Source organism: Chaetura pelagica, unplaced genomic scaffold, assembly GCF_000747805.2.
Source record: "Chaetura pelagica isolate M959 unplaced genomic scaffold, ChaPel_1.0 scaffold40, whole genome shotgun sequence".
In the NCBI taxonomy this organism is placed as follows: domain Eukaryota; kingdom Metazoa; phylum Chordata; class Aves; order Apodiformes; family Apodidae; genus Chaetura; species Chaetura pelagica.
Window position 1 is genome coordinate 955961 of NW_009952160.1, and position 26160 is coordinate 982120.

At 37.1% G+C, this 26160-nt stretch overlaps 1 protein-coding gene across 1 annotated transcript in view; it reads right to left on the reverse strand.

Annotated features, from left to right (window-relative positions):
• Nucleotides 1-26160, reverse strand: part of ADAMTS19 (ADAM metallopeptidase with thrombospondin type 1 motif, 19) — a 128517-nt gene that overhangs the window by 45489 nt on the left and 56868 nt on the right. Inside the window, exons 8-10 of the mRNA XM_010007225.1 lie at nt 16098-16203; nt 6510-6650; nt 5113-5263 (exon numbers count right to left, since the gene is read on the reverse strand). Coding sequence (XP_010005527.1) covers nt 5113-5263; nt 6510-6650; nt 16098-16203 — 398 coding nt within the window. The remainder of the gene's footprint in view (nt 1-5112; nt 5264-6509; nt 6651-16097; nt 16204-26160) is intronic.

Genomic DNA, 26160 nt, shown 5'->3' on the forward strand with positions numbered 1-26160 from the left:
CTAGAAACATCTCAAATATGTTGCAGATAGCAGCAACAAAGTCACAAAGTAAACAAATCATAATGAAATATTTTTCTCTGGAAGAGTAAGAGAGGTACTAGTTAATAGTGAATTTTAGAAATTAAAACAAAAATTGATTGTTCTGTCCCTCTTAACCATCAGGACAAATTCATTTTATCTTCTTCAGATGTACAGCTTTGAATCTCACATTTCCTCAAATTTCTTGGCAACTGTCCCTATTTTGCTCTAAAAAGTACTCCTCTCATGGTATTCAGTCACGACTTCATCTTCCTCGCCATCTTTCTCCCCCCTTAATGGTAAACTGCATGGAAGTGAACAGAGGGCACATAGAGCTCAATTGTTGACTGAATGTTGTTCTGCATGTTCAGACTGATTTTACCCCTGAATATGTATAGCAGTCCTAAAGAGGAATAAGAAGGATCAGAGGAAGAGGACAAGTTGCAGGGAGAATAAAAGGTGATCTTTATCTTTTATTTCTTTGAAAATTCTTGTTCTTCTTACATTTCTTTGAAAATCGGGTTGCCAGAAGACTTAAATTATTTTATACATTTGTAAACCCAGTAAGAGTCTCTGTGCCTGTTACACCATGCATGAAAAATGTGTGATAAATCGTACACTACCTTGAAAACAATCTTATGGCATCAGAAACATAATGGAACAAAAGATTGTGTCTGAACAAAGTAGCAGGACAATTCCAGTGGGAATCATGCATGTGTAAATGTCTGTAACACCAGCTTTCAAAAAAATATTTTAGAGGTTTGAAGCATTGCACAGAAACGAGATAGGACGGCAGCAGTCATTCCCAATCTGTCGTGCAACAGTTTCATGTTGAAGCTGAACTAACAAGACAACAGTTAGCCTATGTGTATCCTAAAATATAGATACAGAACTCCCGTTTCTGGCTAATTTTTAACAAGCATTTTTGAAATATTAAACTGTAACTTCTGTTCATGTTCAAGGGAGAAAGATTCATTTTTTTTTTAACTGCACCTTAAGATAATAACTTCAGAGCCAAGAACTACACTTAGCAGTCTTGGAACACAATGTAGATGAGACAGAGTATAATGTTCATGAGAAAGTGCCTCCATATCAACTGACAGATTATACTGTATCCTTTTTTTTCCTAAATACAGTTACATATAATTACATATATGTAACTGTTTTAGCCAATAACTGTGTAACAGATGTGCTCTGTTACACCATCAGTGACCTCCAAGGGGGTTAAGGGACAGAGACTTTAAGGTTGGAAAAAAACCCTAGAATAGTTTTAATTAAACAATAAACATTAATAGTAATAATGAAGCTGAATTACATTAAAATATTTACAAATACATAAATATGGAACCAGCACTACTCAGTTGGTAATTACTCCCCAGCCAAAAAGTTTCCCAAACTGGACTCGGCAGCTGATGGAGGTGCCCGAGTCCACAGTCCCAGTAACAGCCCAGTTTCCTCTGGGGAGAAATTTCTTTTGGTATAAATCAGGATAGGTGTTAATGTTCACAGAGACTTATTAGTTATCTAACATGGCCATAGTTCAACACCCACTAGTTTTTTAGACCAGCTAAGGGAAGTAGTATTTATTGGAGATCACAATATTAGATTATTCACAATCTGTACAACAGACCAGTGTGTTTACACTGGAAAACAAGATGCTGCTAAGCACACACACAGTATGTTTTTCTGAAAGAATGTGTTTATTGTGAGTCTTTAACCGCAAAAGCTAGTAAAATATAACATGAAAGTCACAGTGCACAATGTGCAAGAGAAACAGCAGTTTTTTGGGTTTGTCAATGATAAAAATAAAAGAGTTATACAGGTCTGTGTGCATCAAAGGGATCCTTTTTGCTTTCCCAATCACAAAAATTTCTGTAAAGAAAGTTCAGCTGAGAGGAAAGACCAGAGACAGATACAGCATTTCAGAACTGCATTTGTGCAGTCAAGATTGTTTGAAGTGTGATGGTGGAGATGAGGCTATGTATTTCGCCAGGGCTATAATATTTCCATTATTTTCTGTCTTTTCATTGTGATCTTTCCCTGTAATGCCTTCAAAAACATCATGAAATGTAACCAGTCTCTTAGTTCCTTGCAAAGATCACAGCTGTGTTATGACAAAAATTGTTTTAGTGGAAATTGACTAGATAACATTTGCATCCTGGACTTTAATCTTAAAAGCCAACATTTAATAGCTCAACTATTACATTCAGTTGTCAAGTTCTACAATCACATTTAATCATCAAGAACTACTTCTGTGCCATGATCTTAATGTCTGTTATTGTGAAGGAATGTTAGGGTCTAATTGATTCTTGTGTGAGACATCATGAGCATAAAAGCAAACTTGGCTGCCTTACAAGATAAGCATGGTGACACGGTATAAATCTTATACTCTTGAGATCCACTCACGCTTTTCTTAAACTCTATAAATTTTGCTTAGGGTACAAAAAAAAAAGGCTTTGAAATAAAGATCAAGAGGAGAAAATAAAGTCTGGATACCATTAATGAAAAGGAGTGGGAGGGACTCACTTAGAAAAAGACAGAAGTAGGCCTTCAATGGTCCCTTCAGTCCTTTGCTTTAGCCATTAAATTATAAAGAGGAATTCTTGATAGGAAAAATGATTGGTATCTGCAGCATTTCTCAGAGGTTGCCACATCATGTGACTGTAAATTAATCTACAGTGTTACTCAGTAATAACACTTACAGAAAATCACATTTCAGCAGAAATGCACCATTAATTGTACCACTGATGATGTAGATCATTAATAAAATTATTTTCCATCATTACTCAATTGTTTCCTTTGCTGAATACCTGCTATATATGAAACACATTTGCTTAATGTCAAAGACTGTGTGGAAGTCCAGTCATCCAATTCTCTTCCAGTCACAAAAAAATGAAAGACTGTGACATAGCTCATGATCTATCTTTTACATAGTTACAGTGAAGTGCATGAACTGTTCAGAAAGTGTATCCAAGAAATCCTGGGATATAAATTTTTGGATTCACTGAAATTTAAATGTCACTTCAAAGGGTACATTTCTCTTTCACTTCCTGGCTTGTGGACAGTAGCCACATTAAACTGCCAGTTGTTGGCAGAATGGAAGAGAATATACGGAGGCAAAAGAAAGTAGTTAGGATTTCATGGAAAATTCAGTGATTACCCATGGATAATAAAATAGTTATTCTAATAAATTAATACCATAGCTAATTAAATACTGTATTCAAATCAGAAAAGCATTCTAAATGTTGACTTTCCTAGTGGCAGCCACAATAATCTGCACAATCAATGCAGTGAACTTTGAAGAATTTTCATAATACGTAAAATGTGGTTATTTGGTAGGCTAAACACAACATAGTTGTTATTTCAATCTAACAATCTTGTATTTCAAAGGGGGAATAAAAATTGGATACTAATAGCATTTTCTAGTTAGACAATGTTGGTGTTGCACAGTCCATCGATGAGAACTCATGAAGGATTTATGGAAAGTTTATGTGGCTTGCTTCTAGCCTAACTTAATCTTTTTTCTTACTCTTCATACATAGGAGAAATCTGTAAGATCAGGATAGCTTTCTTACCCCCTGGGCTATGTTCTGAGTTTTTTCACCATAGAAATCTTATCTAATGAACTAGGATACTGTAAAAATCCCTAATAGAAGAGCTAAACTAAAGACCCAAAGGAGGGAACAAAAGAAGGTTGCTCTAACAAGCTCTTCAGGTCTACACTCTGAGGATCAAATTGATTGGATTTTTTTATTGCGGGAAAGGTCAGAGTGTAAATTATACTTACAAGCAGAAGGACACAGAGGAAAACCATCAAGGTGATTTCATGGATGTGGCAGTGGAGCTTTAGAGAACTTCGTTTTTGCCCCAATGCCCTCAACAGATTTTCTCAGTTCTGTTGTTGGTGTCTTTTATTTTTATGTGATTTCTAATAGGCTCAAAGCTCTTACAGATGCATTACAGGAACTTTAAAGTTCAGTATTTCCTTATATGAGTCCCAGTTCAGGGTAAACAGTTTTGTAGTAGATTTTTGTCAATTACAGAAGGTTCTCACCCTTGCTGTCCTCTCAGACACTGTTCTCAAGTTCTCTTTTTCTTACAGCAAAGACCACAAGGTTATCAAGGAACAGACTTGCTTTATGAAGAAAACTGAAAATTAAATTGCAGTTTCTCAGAAAAAAAGAATAGTTGAAAAGACCACTGGCCTTTTGTATCATTTTGTCTCATTTCTAGGTTCCTTCTTCAATGCAAGCTCATATGGTTTTGGATTTAAGTTACAATGTTATCCTAATATTAATATGTAATAGGAGTTTTCTTAAACTAACCATTTTAATATAAAGTAATGATCCAGTAAGTGGGGAAAAAAGGCCAGTAAGTGATTTAGCTGAAATGTGTCCTCTGAAACAGAAAACACCAGAAGAGGAGAAAATTATTGACAATTATTGTAAATGGACCATTAGATACCAGTACCCAGAGCCTAAGGTTCTTCAATCAGATGCCTACTAGTACTAGACCGTAAAATTATGAATACCTCCTCAATTTTGTTCATCTCTCTTTTCAGTACATAGTGGCACTGTTTTATGCAATGGCATGAAGAAATATCAAAAAACTCACTTAAGTACTGGAATTACTATTGCTATGGCAGTGCACATGGCACAAAGTCCAGCTAACACCATTGTTCTCCCTCAGATTATGAACAGGCACAGCATGCCCTACTGAAGTCAGATAAGGAAGTTAAATTCCCAAAACATAATGAAATGGAACCTACACACAAAATCTGCATAGAATAAAGTAGAATAAACTGCAAATACTCCATTCATGGCAACAAGGTGACTTCCCACTATCACATTTTTTATTTCTAACAACAAAACAGTGGCATGACATGATACACCACGATTCAGGATGTCCTGAGATCCCAAGCAAGCTTTACAAGACAAACAAATTAAGAGGTTCATATTAACTTTGAAGAATGAAGTGTGAACTTCTTGTTTCAAAGGTACTATGTTCTCTTTCTCTCAAATACACGCACAAAAATATGTCTCCCAGAAAAATGAGTTAGTACCTGTATTTTCTGAAGTAAACCCCCATCCTTACCTGCATTTCTTGGCAAAAGGAAGCAGTGGGTCCAAAAATAATCTGACACTGTTCATCTGCCGTGTACATAATTCCTGGGAGTTTGGAGGGAATAATCACAGAATTGAGGCTTTTAGGATTTGTCTGTCGCAGACAGTTACTGGCCTTTGACCTGGCAATATGCAGAGATTCATATGCTGAGAAATCCTAAACAGTCTGATTGTCATGCTGACTTAAAACATCTATTTGACATGAGAAAAAGGTGGATTCATAAGATTTTTTTCATCAGTATTGGACTGTCATGCAGAGAAATGACAGAGTATGAATTAAATATGGTTTACTTGATACAAGTTAATGATGGGTTCTGATACAGAACATTTGAGGAAAAGACAATATGTTTTTTCACCTGTAATAGGTATTTCAAAAAAACACTGGACATTTTAGTGTAAATTTTACTCTACCTGATTGAAGTTTTGATAGAGATGTAAACAATTATTAAAAGCAGAAAGTCTGTAATACATAGGCTTTATAAATATATGTAGGCTAGTCTTCTCATCTTCTGATCCAGCAGGACTTCAAAGTAATCACTTTACTTATACATACACATATACATATATATACACATTTCAAAATACATCCATATCTGAGCTGTGAGCCAGATATCCAAATTTTCTTAAAAGCTGAAGAAAAAATATTTCAACATACTTTAAATTCTTAAAGCACCAAGTAACGGTTTGGATTTCTGTCTAGATTCAGTACAAATGTGTCAGACTGATACATCTAGCTTAAATATTATTAATTATGTCAGTGTCATAAAGCAGACCTTTTGAAGATTGCTTAAGTGTTGCAAGTAAATTCTCAACAGATATATTTATAAACTTAATAAAGGAATAGAGATTTAGAGAACAGATCCATTTTAAGAGACATAAAGTAAAACTAAATGGTTTAATCTGATTTCTAGGTATACCATTCTCCAGTAAATATCTCATAGTAAATTTCTATTTAAAAATTAACAATGTAATTATACTGCATGGTTTGATATTGAATGGCAACACACCGATGAGAGAATCTACATAATGTAGGTAAGTAATTTAGTGTCCAACATTCTTCAATACATAGTATATTACTATACTTAAACATATGTACATACATAAATTACATATATAAATATATATAAGTTCAATCATACACATTTAGGCATGAAAATGTATTAAATGAAAATATTAATAATTGCTGAAAACAGATTTTAATCAGTCTGTCAAATATTATACAGTTCATAATGATTTCAATTATTTGATGGATTATGCAAAATTTCTGCAGAAGTAGTAAAAAATACTGAAAACTTGTTATTTCCAGAAACTAACTGCAATTAGCTGCAAATGACGTGCAGTAAGAGTTCCTTCTATTGAATGATATACCTGAGAAATCTTTCCAGATCTTCCCTGCTGCACCGAGACCATGAAACATCCCCAAGATTCTGTCCTTTAATCCACTCTCCAGACATGATATGGAGACCATCTGCACAAGCTGGGTGGTCATTGTCGTGGTTTATCCCCATGCTGCATTTTAAAGTTATTAAAAGTAAACCAAAACACAAACATGCATACACAAAATGAAGTTGTTTTCAGAATGTTTATAGGTTAAAACTCTTGCAAAAGGTTCTGAAAAACTAATGTATACTATTTGTAGGAAATCTCTTTTGACTATTTTCCTTGCTACCTTTCACAGAATTACTTGGAACCACATGTGGAGGACAATTTTATACTGAAACATGAAAGTGAAGCCTCATTCTTCTCATGAGAAATATTACATTCTAATCAGCTCTTCAATGTATTCTTTGGACAACTTTTTGAATGTTCAGAACTGCACAACTACTGCAGGCTTAATGAACTGTACTTCTCTCACTACTGGGCAACAAAAATACTGTACATTTACTTTTTGAGATGAATCATTTGACATTTTGGAAGTGATTCTATCTCAACTCCATATGGAACTGGTTTGTTGAAATTTTATAGAATAGTAAAATGCTCACTAGTTAAATGTATAATGATTGTATCTAAAGAAAAATCACCTGCTATAAAGTCAGAGTCAGCAGGGTTGGAAGGGATGCCTGAAGATCATCTAGTCCAACTGCTCTGGTAGAGCAAGGTCACCTACAGCAAGTAACACAGGAACACTTCCAGATGGGTCTGGAATGTCTCCAGAGAAGGAGACTCCACAGCCTCTCTGGAGAGCCTGTTCCAGTGCTCTATTAGTCTCATTGTAAAGAAGCTTTTCCTTATGTTTAGCTTGAACCACCTATGATTCAGCTCATGCCCAGTGCCCCTGAACCTATCATTGGACACTGCTGAAAAGAGATATTTAGATATTTATAAGCATTTATGAGATCCCCCCTCAGTCTTCTCTTCTCTGGGTTAAACAGGCCCAGCTCTCTCAGCCTTTCCTCATAGGTTTGATCCTCCGTTCCTCTGATCATCCCTGTGGCCCTGTGCTGGACTCTTTCCAGTACTTCATTATGCTTTATGAACTGGATACAACACTCCAGATTTGGTCTCACTAGGGCAGAGTAGTGGGGGAGGAGAACCTCCCTCAACCTGCTGGACACACTCTTCTTAAAGCACCCCAGGATGCCATTGGCTTTCTTGGCCACAAAGGCACATTGTTGGCTCATGGGAGGCCTGTTTTTCAATAGGACTCCCAGGTCCTTCTTCCCAGAGCTGCTGTCCAGATAGCGAGTCCCAAACCTGTTACTGATACACGGGGTTGCTCCTCTCCAGATGAAGTACTTTTCACTTGCCCTTGTTGAATTTAATTGTTTCTCCTTGATCAACTCTCCAGCCTGTCCATGTCATGCTGGATGGCAGCACAGCCTCCTGGTGTGTCAGCCATTCCTCCCACTTTTGTATTACCAATGAACTTGTTGAGGGTTCACTCTGTCCTTCTATCCAGGTCATTAAATATATCTATTGAACAGGGCTGGGCCCAGTAAAGACCACTGTGGGACCCCATTAGACACAGGTCTCCAACTAGACTCTTACCACTTACCCCACTTACCGCAGCTCTCTGAGCTCTGTCCTTTAACCAAGTCACAATCCACCTCACTGCCCTTTCATCCAATCCACACTTATCAAGTTTCACTGCGAGGATGCTGTGGGAGATGATACTGAAAGACTTGCTGAAATCAAGGCAGACCACATCCATGGCTCTTCCTTCATCTAACCATCCCGACATGCCATTGCAGGAGGCTATCAGACTGGTCAAGCATGACTTCCCCTTTGTGAATCCATGCTGAGTACTCCTGATACCTTCTTTACCTCCACATGCTTTGAGATGGCACAAAGAACAAGTTGTCCCATCACCTTTCCAGGGATGGAAGTGAGGCTGACTGGTCTGTAGCTACCTGCGTCCTCTATCTTGTCCTTCTTGAAGACTGGAGTGACACTGGCTTTTCTTCAAGCCTCAGGACTGTTCTGCAGGACTTTTAAAAAATGACAGACCGTGGCCTAGCAATGACTTCTGCCAGCTACCTCAGAACTCTGAGGTGCATCCCATGGAAGCCCATGGATTTATGGGTGTCCGGTTTATTTACTTGGTCTCTAACTCAAACCTCTTCAACCAAGGCAGTCTTCCTTTTGCCTGACTTTCTCTATGGTCTTGAAGGTCTGGGACTCCTGAGGGCTGGCCTTAGCACTAAAGACCAAGGCAAAGAAGACATTCAGTAACTCTGCCTTCTCTCTATCCCCTGGTGACAATAAGGGCACCAACTTCATTCAGTAGTGGGTCCACATTTCTCTAATGTTTCTTTTGCCTCCAATGTACTTCAGCCTTTCTTGTTGTCCTTGCCCTACTTCGGCAGGTATAATTCTAAGGAGGCCTTACCTTTTCTCATTGCATCCCTACAACCTTCGAACCTCTGACAACATTCTTGTCTTCTTCCCAAGTGGTCAGCCCCTTCTTCCATGATATATTAACTTCTTTCTCCCACTTAAGTTTATTCAGTATCTCCTTGCTCAACCATGGAGGTCTCCTGACTATCTTTCTTCATTTCTTACTCTTTGAGATGCTCTGATATTGAGCCTGGAGCAAACACTACTTAAATCTTAACCAATTCTCTTGGGCCCCGCTACCTTCTGGTACCCTATCACATTGGATTTCACCAAGCAGTTCCTTGAAGAGGCCAAAGTTAGCTCTTCTGCAGTCTAAGCTTGTGACCCTGCTAGATGCTCCCTACCTACCATATTTGATACTGAACTCCACTGTCTTATGGTCACTACAGCCAAGGCTGTCCCAAACCTTAACATCTTCCACTATCCCCCAGTTTGTCAGACCTAAGTCCAGTAGTACACCTCTCCTTGTTGGCTCCTCTACCACTTGAGACAAAAAGTTATCATTAACACACTGGAGGAACCTCCTGAACTGTACATGCCTGGTTTGTGGCCATCCAGGCAGATATCCTTGCTGCACTGTCTACAGGAAAGAGACAACTATATCTTTTCACTAAAACAAAGGCACTGCAGAAACTGTCTGGGTAAGGAGCTGTACTGTGCTCTTCCCATACAATCATCATGCTAGCACTGGGCACATTGTCCTCTCTGTCCATAAGCTCCTCTCTCCCTCAGAAGAGATCTCGTGCAAGAGTAAAGCAACACCATGGGCACATGGGAATAAAAAAAAAAGGCAGTGTGGGGTAAGAGGGTAACTTTATAACAGTCTGAAAAAAAAAACATAATTAAAGAAGGTAACACCACTGTATTTTAACAGGTGGTAGATATATGGAAATAAATAATTCTGTTTTAAGAACAGAAGCAGTATTTTTTCAGTGATCTATAGAAAAGCTCCACTCTTTCTGTTTAAAGACTATAAATGGCAGATATAATATGAAAGGATGAAGCATTCTATGTAATGCACCCCCTAACTAAAAAATTAGCAGAAGCTCAACTTATTCTAAGCAGCTAAACTATATTTTAATAATCTCAGTTTAAAAGCATTTTGACAAAGAGCCTTGGTTAAATAAACTTCACTAACATTATAAATCATTGTCAAGTCAACCAAAAATATTTTTATCTAATAAAGCCTCTAAAATTTGTTAAAAAATGCTGCGAGATTTTTTATTTTTTTATTTTTTTATTTTTTATTTTTGTGGTATCATGCCAGAAGTTGGAAAAAATCTCTGCTAAGTTTTGAAGATGATCTCTGTTGATGTTTCATGTGCATTAGGAATAGTAAAAAGAAAAAAATATTTTTTTTTTCTCTGTGCTTATAAGTCAGAATTAACAACTCAGGCCACTGAAGGTAGAAGAAATATATTACTTCCATTTTTCAGATGAAAAATAATTATTTTACAACTCACAGTTAAATGCATACAGCTGGATTCAAGATGGATAACAACACGTCTTCAGCCACCAAGTATATCCTTGCAGGCACAAAACACATTCTAGTGTCAACACACATAGCAAAAAAGTACTGAGTACTTGTGAGGGACCAGCCCTTAGGACCTATACTTGCTGGAATTGGCATGGAAACCCCATTGCAACCCCTAAACAAAGTCTCCTTTGCATCCCAAAAGGACTGCCTGAAAGGATGGAGACTGCACTGATGATCTGCATATGGCCTGAGGCTGCATGTACAGCGATTGAGATAAGGATGGAGGGGCAGAGGGGGTGGAGGTTCTCTCCAGCTGCTCAGCTTTATGACTCAAACACGCTTGCTCTTCCTTGGGAAACTAGGCCTATAAAACAGGGGGCTGCAATGGTGGGCTTGGGGAGCCTCACTGACACTAACTTTCCCCTGTTGGCTGGCCCAACGCTGGATACTGGACTGGTGATTTTCTGTTATCTACCTCTCTGAACTTCTCTTCTACTCTCTCTCTCTCCCTTCCTAACATCATTAAGTAACACAAGGCCTAACCACGATCTTTTTTCAGGTTATGCAGCTTAAACATATATGTGATCTAAATGTCAGCCTTTATGATTGTGCAGCCTAAGATAATAACTTATGTATCCATAATTCCTTCTATAGTTTGAATTAAGCCTAATATTCAAACACAGACCTTGAGTGTCAATTCACCTTAATCTGATCAAGGGATATTGGACGGTCGAGCATTTCCTTGGACCATGACATTTGGAATCACTCTCCCTGGAAGGGCCAGGTCTGAGACAAGAGTTGGATCCAGCCCCAGCGAGGCTGCTTTCTGAGAAAGAGTTTAGAAAGCAAGGAGCTCTGGTCTGAATATCGCTGGGTTGCCCTACTCAGGACATGACAGTACTACACTTTTATTTAATTTGATTATAGCTGAGTATTGAGAAACAAAAGCTCTTTAAAGTATCAACAAAGAGTCCTCAGTCACTATGCCATACTTAAGTTAAATAAGTCTATGCACATACTTTCTGGAAAGAACTAGGATTGCATTGTAAAACACTTTTATACTTCTTCTCATTATAGATTCCAAAATTCTCCTACATCTGCTACATTTGTGGCATCAAGAATTTGCTCAGTGATCCCACACTCTTCAAGGTGGAAGGTTTTTTATTTATTCATTTATTGTGATTATTATTCTATGGGTTATTTTCCATTATAGCAAAAACCCCACAAACATACAATGAATTGGATTACATTAAAATAATAATAAAAATAACAAAAAAAAAATTCATTAAAAAGTGTTATCCTCCCTGTAATTTCCTTTTTTTTTCTCTTTTGTCACCATTACATGTAATAAATGCTAGAAAGATCATAAAGTTCTTGAGCTATGCACTTGGAAAAGTGAAAACAACACCAATCATTTGAATATAACAGACTGCATGGAAGCTCCATTACTTTGTTAGTACTTGTATTGTACTTTTTCAACAAAAAATGTTCTATCACACTGCTATCCCTATATGGAAAATTATGAAAACAGAATAGTAGCACCTTTCTATAAGCTATTGTATAAAATTAAGGCAAAAGATATGTATTGCTATTTTTTTTGTTGTTTTCGGGGTTTTTTGTGTTGTTTTGTTTTGGTTTTGTTGTTGTTTTTTAAATTCCAGTTAGTGAAATAAGTTTTGTGTGATTTTTTTACAAATATTTTTAAACATGTGTGGGCTTCACAGATCATTGCATAAAAGAGATCAGACACATTGCTCTACTTGTAATGAATTCTTTATCTTAAGGTGAATTGAAAGGCAAGTAATCCAGCTATGGAAAAACGATGATAGTAAAAGGAAGAAGATTAATTTTTAAAAAAAACTTTGTCTTCAGAAAAAGAATCTACTAGACAAGGAAACCTCACTCTTCTGGTTAGTAATTCAATGATAAAAAGAAAAAAAATCAATAGAAATATGTTTACACAATGAATATTCTCTTTCATGAAGTGCTGCTCATTCTCTAAAATGTTGACAACTTGTTAAATTTTGAATCCGAAAACAACTGGTTAAAAAATACAACATACACTGCATGATACTGACAAGCTAAGCTTGCAACTTTTGCTAAACATATGCTTTCTTCTCTGTCATGCCAACATATCTATCAGTATGCTTCAAGAAGCTGGATCTAGACACAGAGCATATCATGGTACTTTGACTAAGTATACAAACAGTTTTAAGCTTTGATGTGACAGATGTAGTTATGACAGAAACATATTGTACATAGTGGAGGAAGACTATTCACCTCTGGCAAATAAGATACCCATACCACACCCTGCAAACTGCAGTTTTTCAAGACAAACAGTTCCATCTATGGTTTATGACTTTAATTGTGTGCCAAGGAAAAACACTGACACATAACATTTCTTCAAATTGAAGAAAATTATGTAATCAGGAAAAAGACTTGGAGCTATCACTCAATGAATAGACCAAAAAAACCCACCCAAACTAAGTTTGCTGAATAGAAAAAATATTAACACTATTATGGTATTTTTACAACTTTCTCACAACTGTTTGAAATGTATCAGACCATCAACTAAGCCTGGGAATCCTGTAGGTTGTTGTTCAGTTACTTGCTGTTCAGTTTCTAAACACCATTCTAAGTAAAATTAACTATAAATCCATACTGGAATATTATAGTCTTGCAAATGAGGAAGCCTTGATACTTTGATAGACGAAGGATTGACTAACCTTCTAAATTTCAAGTATAAAATTACTGCACCTTTTTGCCTTATTAAAATGCTGATACAGTGCTATTTCACTCTCTCAGTGCTTCATTTTTTCCTGAACTGATTCTTTCTTAGCTGTCTAGCAATCAGCAAAAGGTGTGCTTGACCAATATGACAGCCTTCTATGAATGGTTGGGTGGATGAGGGGAGAGCAGTGGATGTAGTCTACCTTGACTTCAGCAAGGCACTTGACACTGTCTCCCATAACATCCTCATAGGTAAGCTTACAAAGTGTGGGTTAGATGAGTGGACAGTGATTGGCTGAATGGCAGAGCTCAGAGCACTGTGACTAATGGCACAGACTCTAGTTGGAGATAGTGGCATTCCCCAAGCATCAGTACTGGCTCCAGTACTGGTCAACAAATTCATCAGTGACCTGCATGAAAGGGCAGAGTGTACCCTTAGCAAGTTTGCTGGATACAAAACTGGGAGGAGTGGCTATACTCCAGAAGGCTCTGCTGCCAATCAGTGAGATATGGACAGGCTAGCAGAGAGGAACATAATGAAGTTCAACAAAGGCAAGTGTAGGGTCCTGCACCTGGAGAGGAAAAACCCAGTGAACCGGTAGAAGTTAGGAGTTGGCATCCTGGAAAGGGGGTCTGCAGAGAAGGATGTGGAAGTTCTCGTGGACAGCAAGTTAACCATGAGCCAGCAATGTGCCCTGTGGCAAAGAAGGCAAATGGCATCCTGGGGTGCATTAAGAAGAGTGTGGTCAGCAGGGAGATTATGCACCCTGTCTCTATTATGCCCTGATGAGGATTTATCTGGGGTACCTTGTCCAATTCTGGGCTCCCCCGTTCATGAAGGAAAAGGAACTACTGGAAAGAGTTCAGTACAGGGCCACAAAGATGATTAGAGGAATGGAGCATCTGACCTATGAGGAAATGCTGAGAGAACTGGTTCTGTGTAGCCTGGAAAAGACTGAGACTGCCTATAAATATCTAACGGGTGGGTGTAAGGAGGACGCGGCCAGACTATTTTCATTGGTGCCCAGCAACAGGTGAGGGGCAATGGACACAGGAAGTTCCATCTGAACATGTGGAAAAACTTCTTTACTTTGAGGGTAACAAGATATTGGAACAGGCTGCCTAGAGAGATTGTGGAGTTTCCTTTCTGGAGACATTCAAAACCCATCTGGATGTGTTCCTTTGTGACCCTGCTCTAGCAGGGGGGTTGGACTAGATCACCTCCAGAAGTGCCTTTCAACCTCCTACCATTCTGTGATTCTCAAATTTGCTAGTACTGAACCAATACATCATTCCTAACTGCAAGAATTTTATACCTGCTTCCCATTTTCCACATTTAGGATTTTGTAGACTACCATTTCTCAGGAAGCACACTGTTGTATTTCTTGCTGATCAAGATTACTTTTTTTTCAAATTCATTAATTCTACTGCCAAGCTTTTTATTGTCTAAATGTATTTTTATCGTGCAGGGCATAAAGCAGTACTTATATTTCTCTAAATTATTTAATATGATTACACATGCCCCGAACAATTTTCTGTTTTACTTCATCAGTGAACTTATCTGCAGATCATATTCAGCTATTGTTTCTTTCCCCTTATCCTTTTTTTATTGTCGCAGAACATGTGTATAGAAAGTGAGTCTTCATCTACCCTTCCAATACTAGAAAATATTATAGTGAAAAAATGAAAAAAGGATAGTCTGTGGCTACAAAGAGAAACACTTCATTCTTTTGAAGTTTTTTCTTTATCATAACTACCACTCAAGGAGGCTGGCTTATATCAACATGGAGTTGCTTTCTCCAGCTAGGAAAACTCAAAAAAACCTGACAAAAAATGAAACAGAAAAGATCAGTCTCTCATACTTACATCACCCTTTCCCTCCAAGTTACATAATTTCTTTCAGTTTGCCAATTTCTTTGATATGCCAATCAAAAAAAAAATAATTAAATGGAAATGAAATTCCAATTCTTTCTTGTAATCAACTGCATGTTTAAACATTAGATGCTATGACATCTACTCTCAGACACCTTTGAATACATTTAAATCAAATAACTTCTAATTCAAATGTTTTCCCTAGATATCTAAGCTCAACATTCAGAGATTCAAACAATTTAACAAAATTTCTATCTCTGTTGTTCTGTGAAGCTGCTATTCTAAACATTTGTACACAGATACCTGGAGCAGTAAAAATTACGTATTTTTATTTTACATATTTTTTATTTAATTTAATTTCATTTTAAAATCAGGACTCTCCTATTTATTTTTCTTTTTAAAGTACTGAAGCCAAGAAACAAATACAACTTCCATTTAAAAAAACTGTGATTGCAACATGCGAATGTTTTACTTTTGCTCCAAATTCCTCATGGAATGAGTAAAAACATCTAATCCAGCTGTGAAGGATAGTCACTTTGACCTTCACTTTGTCATCCTTTTCTGTTAAGGGGAGGAAAAACAATATTAATGTTGTGATGACCAGTGACCATTACACACTTTACTGGGATTTATTCTGAGAAAGCCAAATTAAATATGGGCTCTTTCAACTCATGATCTCATTAAAATATTGTTGCCAACAACAGTTAGAGCTGGATCTGATATACAATACCACAGTCTCAAAAGAAAAAAAACATCTTGGGGCACTTGCTTTTCCTCTAGACAATGTTAGTCCTTCCAGCTAACCTAGTAACTATGTAGCTATAACGATTCCAAGCTGTAAACATTTTCTTAATTTACATACTATACATCAATACATCTCAATTATTATTAATACAAAAAACATTGCCTTCTAAAATTTTCATAAAATTTAAAAGCCTTCCTAAAAGAAAGAGAAAAAACTGAAGTATACAATCAAATTAATCAAACAATTGTAATATTACATGCAAACAAATACTACTGCTTGTTATCAACGTACTTACTTGTGACCCATTTCATGGGCAATAGTAAAAGCAAGATTCAGACCATTGTCCTCTGCAATTATACATTTCCGTTTTGCACTGCACATTCCACTCAGATATGCTATACCTAGGAAACACAATCATAACATTAAATTATTTTTTGTTACAACTAACTGTATGTACTAGGGCATTACTGACCTCAAGCAGGTCCGAAACCTTATTGTGATCAGAGCCATCCAAATATATAAACAGGTAACTGATGGAAGTTTTCTTACCCATAAGCCAGAACAACCTTTTTTAGCACAAAATTGTATAAAAGATAACAAAGAAATAGCAAGTAGTGGTAATATTTCCTGATAGTAATACTATCTGAAAACAGACTGCAATGTGAAGAAAATAGATTATTTAAAAGCATTGCTAGGTACCCTAACAAGATGTGATATAACATACATATGGACATCAATATTACTCTAAATGAAAACAGGTGTTTATAACAATAGGGCATAAATCTGAACAGGTATTTCCTCTGACAGAAGAACAAAACGCAAAGCACAGAACTGTGCCCCTTCATTATCATTGTTCAGTACTGACAGAGTGTTCATCATGTAATTGATTTTAAAAACATGTAAAAGAGTCAGATGTTATAGAACTAGAAGAATTTGTAGGAGACTGCAGGCTGACAAACACATTCATTGTGGAGGCTATAATGCCTCTACAGTATCATAACTAAGTTTTCAAAAAACAGAAGCCTGAGTTCAAGTTCAGCTTCTAAAAGTTAGAATGTCTGCAATCATAATTGCTTGAGGAATAAGCAGTTTACCAGTAATTTTTTTTGTACCACAAATACATTTAGTGGAGACCTATTGTCATCACTTGTTTGAATTCTTGGAGTAAGGAGTCAAACCACTTGTTTCAGCTGTTTGGCCTTCTTCCCAGGGACACCCTTTCAGTGGAATGATGCCCTCTGGATCCACATTTACTAGATACTTGGATGTAAAGGTCAAGTTTGAAATGTTTGACAGTTTGAAATTTACTCATAATTAGTATTCTAAGTTAAGAAGATAAAAGTAAATTTTCTTACAATCCAAGTACTTGTCAGTCTGTGAGCACAATGCCTCATCCTGAACATGAAGTTCAAATTAGTAACCCCATCATTAGTCTGGCAGTGTTCCTCTGAACAACTCACTGAAAGCTTTTGCACACAGAACTCAGGTGACAAAGTTGTTCAGGACTGAATAATACAATTACAAATTAGATTTGAATACAGCAGATTATTTCAACTTTCGCTATTTCTTTCTGGAGAAGGAAGAAAAAACAGAGCCTGTTTAGATGCCTTTCTGAGCTATTACCCCTAGTTGTGTGTGATTTTTTGGTCCTGCTCTGGCAGGGGAGTTGGACTTGATGATCTTCAGAGGTCCCTTCCAACCCCTAATATTCTGTGATTCTGTGATTATGCAAAATAATTTTGTGCCTTGCAGTTCCACAATTACCTGCATTTTCTTTCAAGTTTTAATGAACAAACTGAAAAAGACAGACTGTAGCTCTAAGTGGTAGAGCTGGTAAAAATACCAGAAGAAGCAGACATTAGGATCTTGATTTCAGCAAACAGAGATTTACAAAAGAAGAAAATTACTGTTTCCATAGAAAAAATCCAGTGATGCATTTTGAAATGTTGTGGGCATTCACATTACTGTAATGAAAAATGTTTAGAAATACCTTCCTTACTGTTCTGCTTTGGCTGCAATAGTTATTTTCTTCAGAGTAGTTTGTAGGGTGCTGTGGCTTATGCTGGAAATACAGGGAGACTATAGGGATGTTATTCTAATTGTTGAACAGTGCTTACAGAGTGTCCAGGCTTTTTCTGCTTCTTCATGCCACCAACAGCAAGGAGGCTGGAGGCACAGAAAAACCTTGGGAGGGGACACAGCCAGGACAGCTGAGCCAAACTGACCAAAATGATACTTCATATCTCATGATCAGCAACAAAACTAGAGGGGGAAGTTGGTGGGTGGGCTGTTTCTCGTGTGTTGTCTAGGCATTGGTTGGTTGGTGGTAGGTAATAACTTTCAGTTGCATCACTTGGCTTTCCAGGATTTTATTTCTCTCTGTTATTTTCCCTTTTACTACAAAGTATTTGTTATTGCTATTTGTTATTTTTATTAATGTTATTATACTGCTTTTATCTCAACCCATGAGATTTGTCACTTTTACCATTTCACAGAGGAGAAGGGAGCAAGGAGCTGTGTGGAGCTTAGTTGTCATCTGGCATTAAACCACAACACTTACTAACACTAATCACTATTCTCAGTTGTATAAAACTTACTGGGATCAGCAAACCTCCCTCTGCCTGTTGATGCTGAGTACTAAACAAAAAATGCCTGATGCTCTCTAGTTTTCTGTAAGGAAAAGAAGTCCCCTAACCTTCTTTTTGTTTCTAAAATGGCAGGTTGAAGTATGTTAGCAATGTCTTTTCATGCAGCAACGGAAGTACTACTATCTTGCCTGCCCCTCAGTTAATTCTCAAAGAACTATGCATGTCGCAAGTCTCATACCTGTTCTGCAGACAAAGCAGTCAGTAGTAGTAGGCATTGTCAATAATACTCAATATAAATCACTGGTAAATTCTTAGACTTGGCATTCCTTAAATGAAATATCTTATTTAACCTGTTAAAGTGTAATACGCAAAATGTATGACCTGCATTTCATTTAGATTAAATTAGATTTCTGATTCTAGAAATTACCAAAAGCGTAAAATGCAAATAATGCTTACCGACTCTTCTCCTATTAATCAAAGTGAACCTCACTTGTGAAAGCCAAATCCTGCTGTTGGATCTGCTAACTACAAGTCATGAAGCAGTTTCATGTTGTACCATATAACAGAGTCATAGAATGGGTTGGGTTGGAAAAGACCTTAAAGATCATCTAGTTCCAACCTCCCTGCCATGGGCAGGGACACCTCCCACTAGACCAGGTTGCTCAGAGCCCCATCCAACTTGCCTCTGAAAACCTCCAGGGAGAGGGCTTCCACAACTTCCATGGGCAACCCACTCCAGTGTCTTATCACACTCAAACTGAAGAATTTCTTTTTAATGTCTAACCTAAATGTCCCTCTTCCAGTTTTAATCCATTACCTCTTGTACTCTTACTACAAGCCCTTAAAAAAATTCCCTCCCCAGCCTTCCTGCAGGCCCCATTCAGGGCCTCTGGGACACTCTGGGGTCTCCTTGGAGTCCTCCTTTCTCCATACTGAACAACCCCAACTCTCTCAGCCTGTCTTCACAGGAGAGGTGCTCCAGCCCTCTGATTATCTTTGTGGCCCTCCTCTGGACTCTCTACATGAGCTCCATGTCGTTCTCACGTTGGGGGCTCCAGAACTGAACACTGTACTCCAGGTGGGGTCTCATGAGAGCAGAATAGAGGGGGAGAATTAACTCCTTTGATCTGCTGGCCATGGTTCTTTTAATGCAGCCTAGAACACGACTGGCTTTCTGGGCTGGAAGTCCACAGCGCCAGCTCGCATTGAGCTTCTCGTCAACCAACACCCTCAAGTCCTTTTCCTCAGGGCTGTTCTCAACCCATTTTCCATCCAACCTTTAATTGTGCTTGGGATTGTCCCAGCCCAGGGGTCTGCACTTAGCCTTACTGAACTTCAAGTCTGAAAATTAGGAGGGCACATCTACATATGATATATACTCATGAGAAAATTCTGAATGTGTGACTGTACAGTTTTAGGCTCTTAGTTGTAAAAACCTTAAACAATCCACAGACATCTAATATTTTATTATACGGATGGTAGAACTGTTGAAAGATATTAATATTCTTCTAAAATGCAGCTGACATGGAAACTACAGCTTTCAAGATGAATATACAAATAAGACAAGTGAATTTTCCCCACAGTCTACTCTTGGTCTTTGCTGACAAGTATTGTAGGGATCCCCTGAGCTAAAAGCTGCATCCATGCTGTCATCTTAAACAGCTGTCAAAGCTTTTATTCTTTGCATCTGGGTATTCCATCTTAAACTGCTTCTGGCTTTGGGTCCCCAACATGTAGGCAAACAGCTCCAGAGTGTAACTGTGTACAACAGTACCTTTTCTCTTTTGATGAAGACTGCATAGGAGGTATTTTATTTCAAATAGAAAGCTCTACTCATCTTTTCAAAGCCATCTATGCCTTTCCTCAGGGCTGTTCTCAACCCATTTTCCATCCAACCTTTAATTGTGCTTGGGATTGTCCCAGCCCAGGGGTCTGCACTTAGCCTTACTGAACTTCAAGTCTGAAAATTAGGAGGGCACATCTACATATGATATATACTCATGAGAAAATTCTGAATGTGTGACTGTACAGTTTTAGGCTCTTAGTTGTAAAAACCTTAAACAATCCACAGACATCTAATATTTTATTATACGGATGGTAGAACTGTTGAAAGATATTAATATTCTTCTAAAATGCAGCTGACATGGAAACTACAGCTTTCAAGATGAATATACAAATAAGACAAGTGAATTTTCCCCACAGTCTACTCTTGGTCTTTGCTGACAAGTATTGTAGGGATCCCCTGAGCTAAAAGCTGCATCCATGCTGTCATCTTAAACAGCTGTCAAAGCTTTTATTCTTTGCATCTGGGTATTCCATCTTAAACTGCTTCTGGCTTTGGGTCCCCAACATGTAGGCAAACAGCTCCAGAGTGTAACTGTGTACAACAGTACCTTTTCTCTTTTGATGAAGACTGCATAGGAGGTATTTTATTTCAAATAGAAAGCTCTACTCATCTTTTCAAAGCCATCTATGCCTTTCTAGATCTCTGTCAGCTATCCCAATGAGAAGATCCAGCACATTTAGCAACTCCTCAAGATGTCAACTACACTTTTTTGACAACTTACAGCTGTGTGCATAACTTACCTTCTCTTGTTCTACTAGCCTTTCTGACAATAGTAGTTATAGTAAAAATATCAGGTGTACCTGACCAGCATGATGATTTTTTTGATTGTTCTCTCTTCTTTCCTAAACAGTCCTAACAGTCCTTTCCATCAGCTGATCAGAGAGCTGACATCTTCAGAGAACTGCCTGTTATAATTCTGTGGTCTCTTCTCTGAGTGGTAGCAAAGCTCATAATTTTATACAGATGAGCTAAAGACTACTTTTTTTCTTCCATATGCATTACTTTGTACTTGGTGATACCTAACTTAATCTGCTCTTTCATTATCTTTTTAGTATCATGATGTTCACTTACAATTCTCATAATTTTTACACTAAAATATCCAGAATGCTTCAACTCATATGAAAGCATCATATCCAGATCACCCCTACTCAAAACACTTTAAAAAGCAAGGCAACGCTGAATACAAGGGCATCTCCTTCTAATGTCAAAGATGACAGATATTTCCCATGTCTTGTTTTTTAAACTTTTAAGCAACATATTTTAAAAAACGTTTTAAAAATTTAAAGAAATGATATATTGTAACAAGACCACTGAGTACAGCCAGTATCCTTTTTAACCTTTTAATTGCCTACTTCTTTTTCTGTAAAGGCAACACCACCAAGTGGGAACCTTCGTCCATAAAAACATTCATGATCAGGAAAAGGCAGAGATACAAAAGAAAATTGTATACTGGAGAATTAAAAGAAAAAAGCCATAAATTGAAAAAGAAAAGAGTCCTCTTCCTCCTCATTTGACTTTCATTTACACTTGTAATCTAGAAACAGAAAGAAACTTGCTTAGATTGTGTATAATTGATGTTGAAGAGGTCCTAAGTCATTCTGTTCACAAGAAAATGTGAAATAATACAGTATATGTTGTAGTGTGCAATAAAGATTTTCTCTATTTCATATTTAATCATACTATTAATATAAATGAAAAATTAAATACAATCTTTCTAAGCAATAATTCAGTCTTTTAAGAAACGGAACTAATTTGATCCATTAGTGTAACTTGCTCATGGCACGATTTGCATAAACAGTTTTTCTGAAGGTTTGTTTTAGATAGCATAGAAAACTATGAATAATCTTGATCTAAATTTACAAGTATAACTTTAGCATAGAAGTAGAAAATTCTGCTTTAAGGACTTACACAATAAAGATGTCCAGTCCTTAAATGATATTGGTAAATCATATGAGTGCATGAGTGCTTTATGAAAGCTTCATGGAACTCGGCTGTATAAAGTAAGATGTGACTTTAAAAAGGAGACATATTCCTTCTTTGGCAAATACACTGAATGGGGCTTTCCAAAGCAAAGCAGAAGTTTGTTATTTAAAAAGCCAGAAACTGGTTTTTCATATGGTAAGTGGTCAGCAATTTAAAGTAAGCTCAGTGATTACAAAATTGCCATCAGGAGTCAATTCAGAAAGATCTCTTCTGTGTTACCTTACTACTGTTGAGATTAATTAAGCATTAAACATTTAAGATATAACAATAGAAAACAATACAATTGAACGTGTTGTAACCTAGTTATTTTGTGTCAGAGTTACAATACAGCTTGGAAACAAAGGTTCAACACTCTTGGCATGAAAATTTACCTCCCTGGTCTCACTGGAGTGTTGCCTTTTTGTCCAACTCAGTAAAACAAGGCAAGGTAAGATGGGATTGCATCTTAACAGTTTTACTGAAATCAAGAATCTTGATAATTTTTTAAATTTAATATGTCTAGAAAAAGAATAAAGCTGAGGCTTGAAATAGCAGATGTTTGGATATGACTAAGCACCTGTATTGTAGTCCTACACTGTTCTAATAAAATAAAACAAAACAAACAAAACCCCCAAACTTTTCTGGTGAATATAAGAAACAGAGCCCTTCGTTAGTATGTTCTAGGAAAACAGGCACATGATGCAGGATCTGGTTCTGACAGTGGGAAGGGCCTAGAAGAGAAGGTACAGAGTTTCCCTTGCTTCTTTATCCCATTTAAATTGAGTAAGCCCACTGAAAAAACAGTAGCAGCACCTCTTCCCTCCTTTCCCTTCCTCTGGAGAAACACAGTGCAGGGTCCAGTAATCCCATCCTGTTTCACTATATGAAGCGTCAGAGAGGCAGAAAGACTGAGCCTGCCTACAGGGAACATGTCACAGGACTTGTGCTCTGAAGCACACAGGTAGTTGAACGAGCTTTAAATTAACAACATCAAGCACCCACAGGAGCTCAGCCACAGCAGCATATGGCTCAGCATGAGAGAGTTCACTGTTACCACTCTCATAGCTAGTCAGGCTAACCGCAGCTAAGCAAGACCGGCAATTTTCTGGATAAGAGAAGGGACACCAGACGGATAGAGAGAAGTACAGAGAAACAGACTTCTTAAGTTTACTTCTGCAGTGCTCCTCCCCATGTTCTGTGCAACTTCTTCAGCTGCTTGTTCATTGGTAATAAGCCCTCATCACTCAGCTTCAATATTTCAGCATTAACCTCTACTGGGCAAAGATAACCTGCCTAATTCCCTATTTCTGTTGCATCTCTTAACGCATAAGGCTGGACTAAACCTTTGTCCCCAGGGGCAAGTTTTAGAGGAAAAGGCCAAGACCTTTGTATTACGGATTTACAGCATTCATGTTAGCAAACAAAAGTAAATAACCCTGGCATTTTGCTAAGTTGGATGGAAGATGTGTTCTTTCACTTCATTTGGTTTTGTGGTCTTTATTGTACATATGTTTGTCTTGCTCCTTACTGGTCATTATTTGTATCCAAGCTATTTAGATACTTTGCAATAGGATTAAGACCTAATGGTGCCTCAAATCCCTGCTACTGTTTTTCTCTCTGCAATATTAGCTGTTGCCAGATTAAAAATCGTAATATACTACAGTTGTACCATTCTGCTAAAAAAAAAATCTGACAAAAGTTTTTAAGGGAGCTCTGTTTAGAGATTGCAACGTCAGCATTTTACTGGAATGTGCTTCCTAGTTTAGATGGAAGTGTATTTTTGTGAAACAGTGCTCTTGTAGCTGGTGCTTTAACTGAAAACGGTATCTGAAAGCACAGGATATCATATGATACAGTTTTTAAAATTCATAGTTTACTTATTTAAGAACACCCTGCTCTTTTGTGATACCATAAGATAAAAAATAGCATTAGAAAACTGTAATTAATTACCTTCTGTCCAGGAAACCACAATCAGAACACTGCACTTACACTCCTCCAAGATCAACCAAATACTCTGTGTTTCATAAAGCTTCAGAAAAGCTCCACTTACTGTTCATCAAACATCCTATTACTTGCAAATTTCAAACAGGAGTAAAAGAATAAGCAAATTGTATCAGTTTAAATGAAATGTGTTTGGACAGAAAAATACAGGTGTGCCAGTCAAAGATTTAAAAAAAAAAAAAAAGTTTCACCCTGCTGCAGTAGAAACAATTAGCTCAGGTCACTCTATTTAAAACAAAAGCTATTTCTTAAATGCCTCATCATTCTAGTACATTAGGCCAAATGGAACTCAATTTATACATTCAGAGAAAATTCCTGACCTTCTTCTAACAGAGACATATTTTTTCAACTGCATGCAGTAAGTGTTACAGTAACTGAAATCTGGAAATGCTACTTTTCTGTCTTCCATTTTGTTGCAATCAGTGTTACAGGACATTTTACTAGCTTCCAAAACTTTAACTATGGTCACAACATTTTAGAGAGCATGAGTTGTACAACTGTGGACTATAGACAAGGCATGAGAAAAGATACTACCTGAAGAATCAGACAGCATAAGACAAGGGATAATACAAGTATCCAGGTGCTTAGTGTCTGGTATTTGGAATGGTCTATCTTCAGTAAAAACTTACCAGCAGAAACTGCAAATAATATTCACCACAGAATAGTATTACTAAAGTAAAAGGTTTAAAGTAGTAGAATGGAAGTTTTTTTGTCTGCAAATTATTTTCAAATTCTGCATGTTCTTTAAGGATGAATTTACTTGTAGCCTTACAATTTAGAGTGATATGACTACATATCAAAATTAAAATTTTCTTAAAAGTCACATCATCAGCACTAGAAATGTAGATGATATAACAGGCAGAATGGAGAGGAAAAACATAATGGGTTCCCTTCCTGATTCTCTTACTTGCTAATTCATTTATCCTGTGCAGATCATTCGGCCTGCCAGTATTTCCAGCTGTAGCAATTATGCTTATTTCTACACCTTTCCAAAACTATATCACATGAGAGTCTAGGTTATTGTTTTACAGAAATGTTGCATTCGTCAGAGAAGGCATTAATACGAGTTACTCCAGATTCACCTTGTGAAGCAAAAAACCAGCCCCACAACTCCCCTGTTTTCAGCAGTTTTCCAAACACTTTTAGTAAGAGTACAATACTTAATGTAACTTTAAAAAGCATAGAATAAGGACATTCTAATTTATAAACTTCAACACACTTTAGAAAATCAAACCAAATTCCAGAACTAATTCTTGTATTTCTGTCTATTTCTCAAAAGTATCAAACACTCAAACAGAATTTGATCACCAAACTACATAGAATTTTGTTTTTCTTGATTAAGAATGTAAAAATCTGTCAAACACTCCAAAACATGTTTTCTATCATTATGGAAAATAAAATTATTGTTCACCTTAACAGCTTTTGTGAAGGAACACATGGAAGACTGGCACCATGAATTTTGTTTCAAAATCAAAAATGAATGATAAATTTCTAGGGAGCTTTGACACGTTTTTGATGTCATGTGAACATTTTTTCTGGTTAATAGAGTTCTTGGTTAATGTTACCTTTAAACCATGACATCGCCATGTAAATCACTTTGTTATTTTAAGAGACAATGAAAAAGTAGTAATTGAAGAGTGCACAAGCTCTGTACTCAAAACAGAACAAGACTGGAAGCACAAAGAAATGTATTATTTGCCACCTAAATACATGAACACTTTGCCTATATAACAGAATACTGGCACTTAGGCGATCTGGCTTAAGTAAGTATTCACATCCAGTCTGAAAGCTGTGAGTCTTGGCATTTAATGAATAAATAATAAAACCACTATTTCTCTGTTCAGTTTCCATCACTGAAAAGAACGATGATCCAACACGATGAACCTTTCCAATAATGAGGTCCATCCTGTAAATGTTCCTTTCTCATAACTTCCATTTCTGGATTGTGTAATGTGCTACAA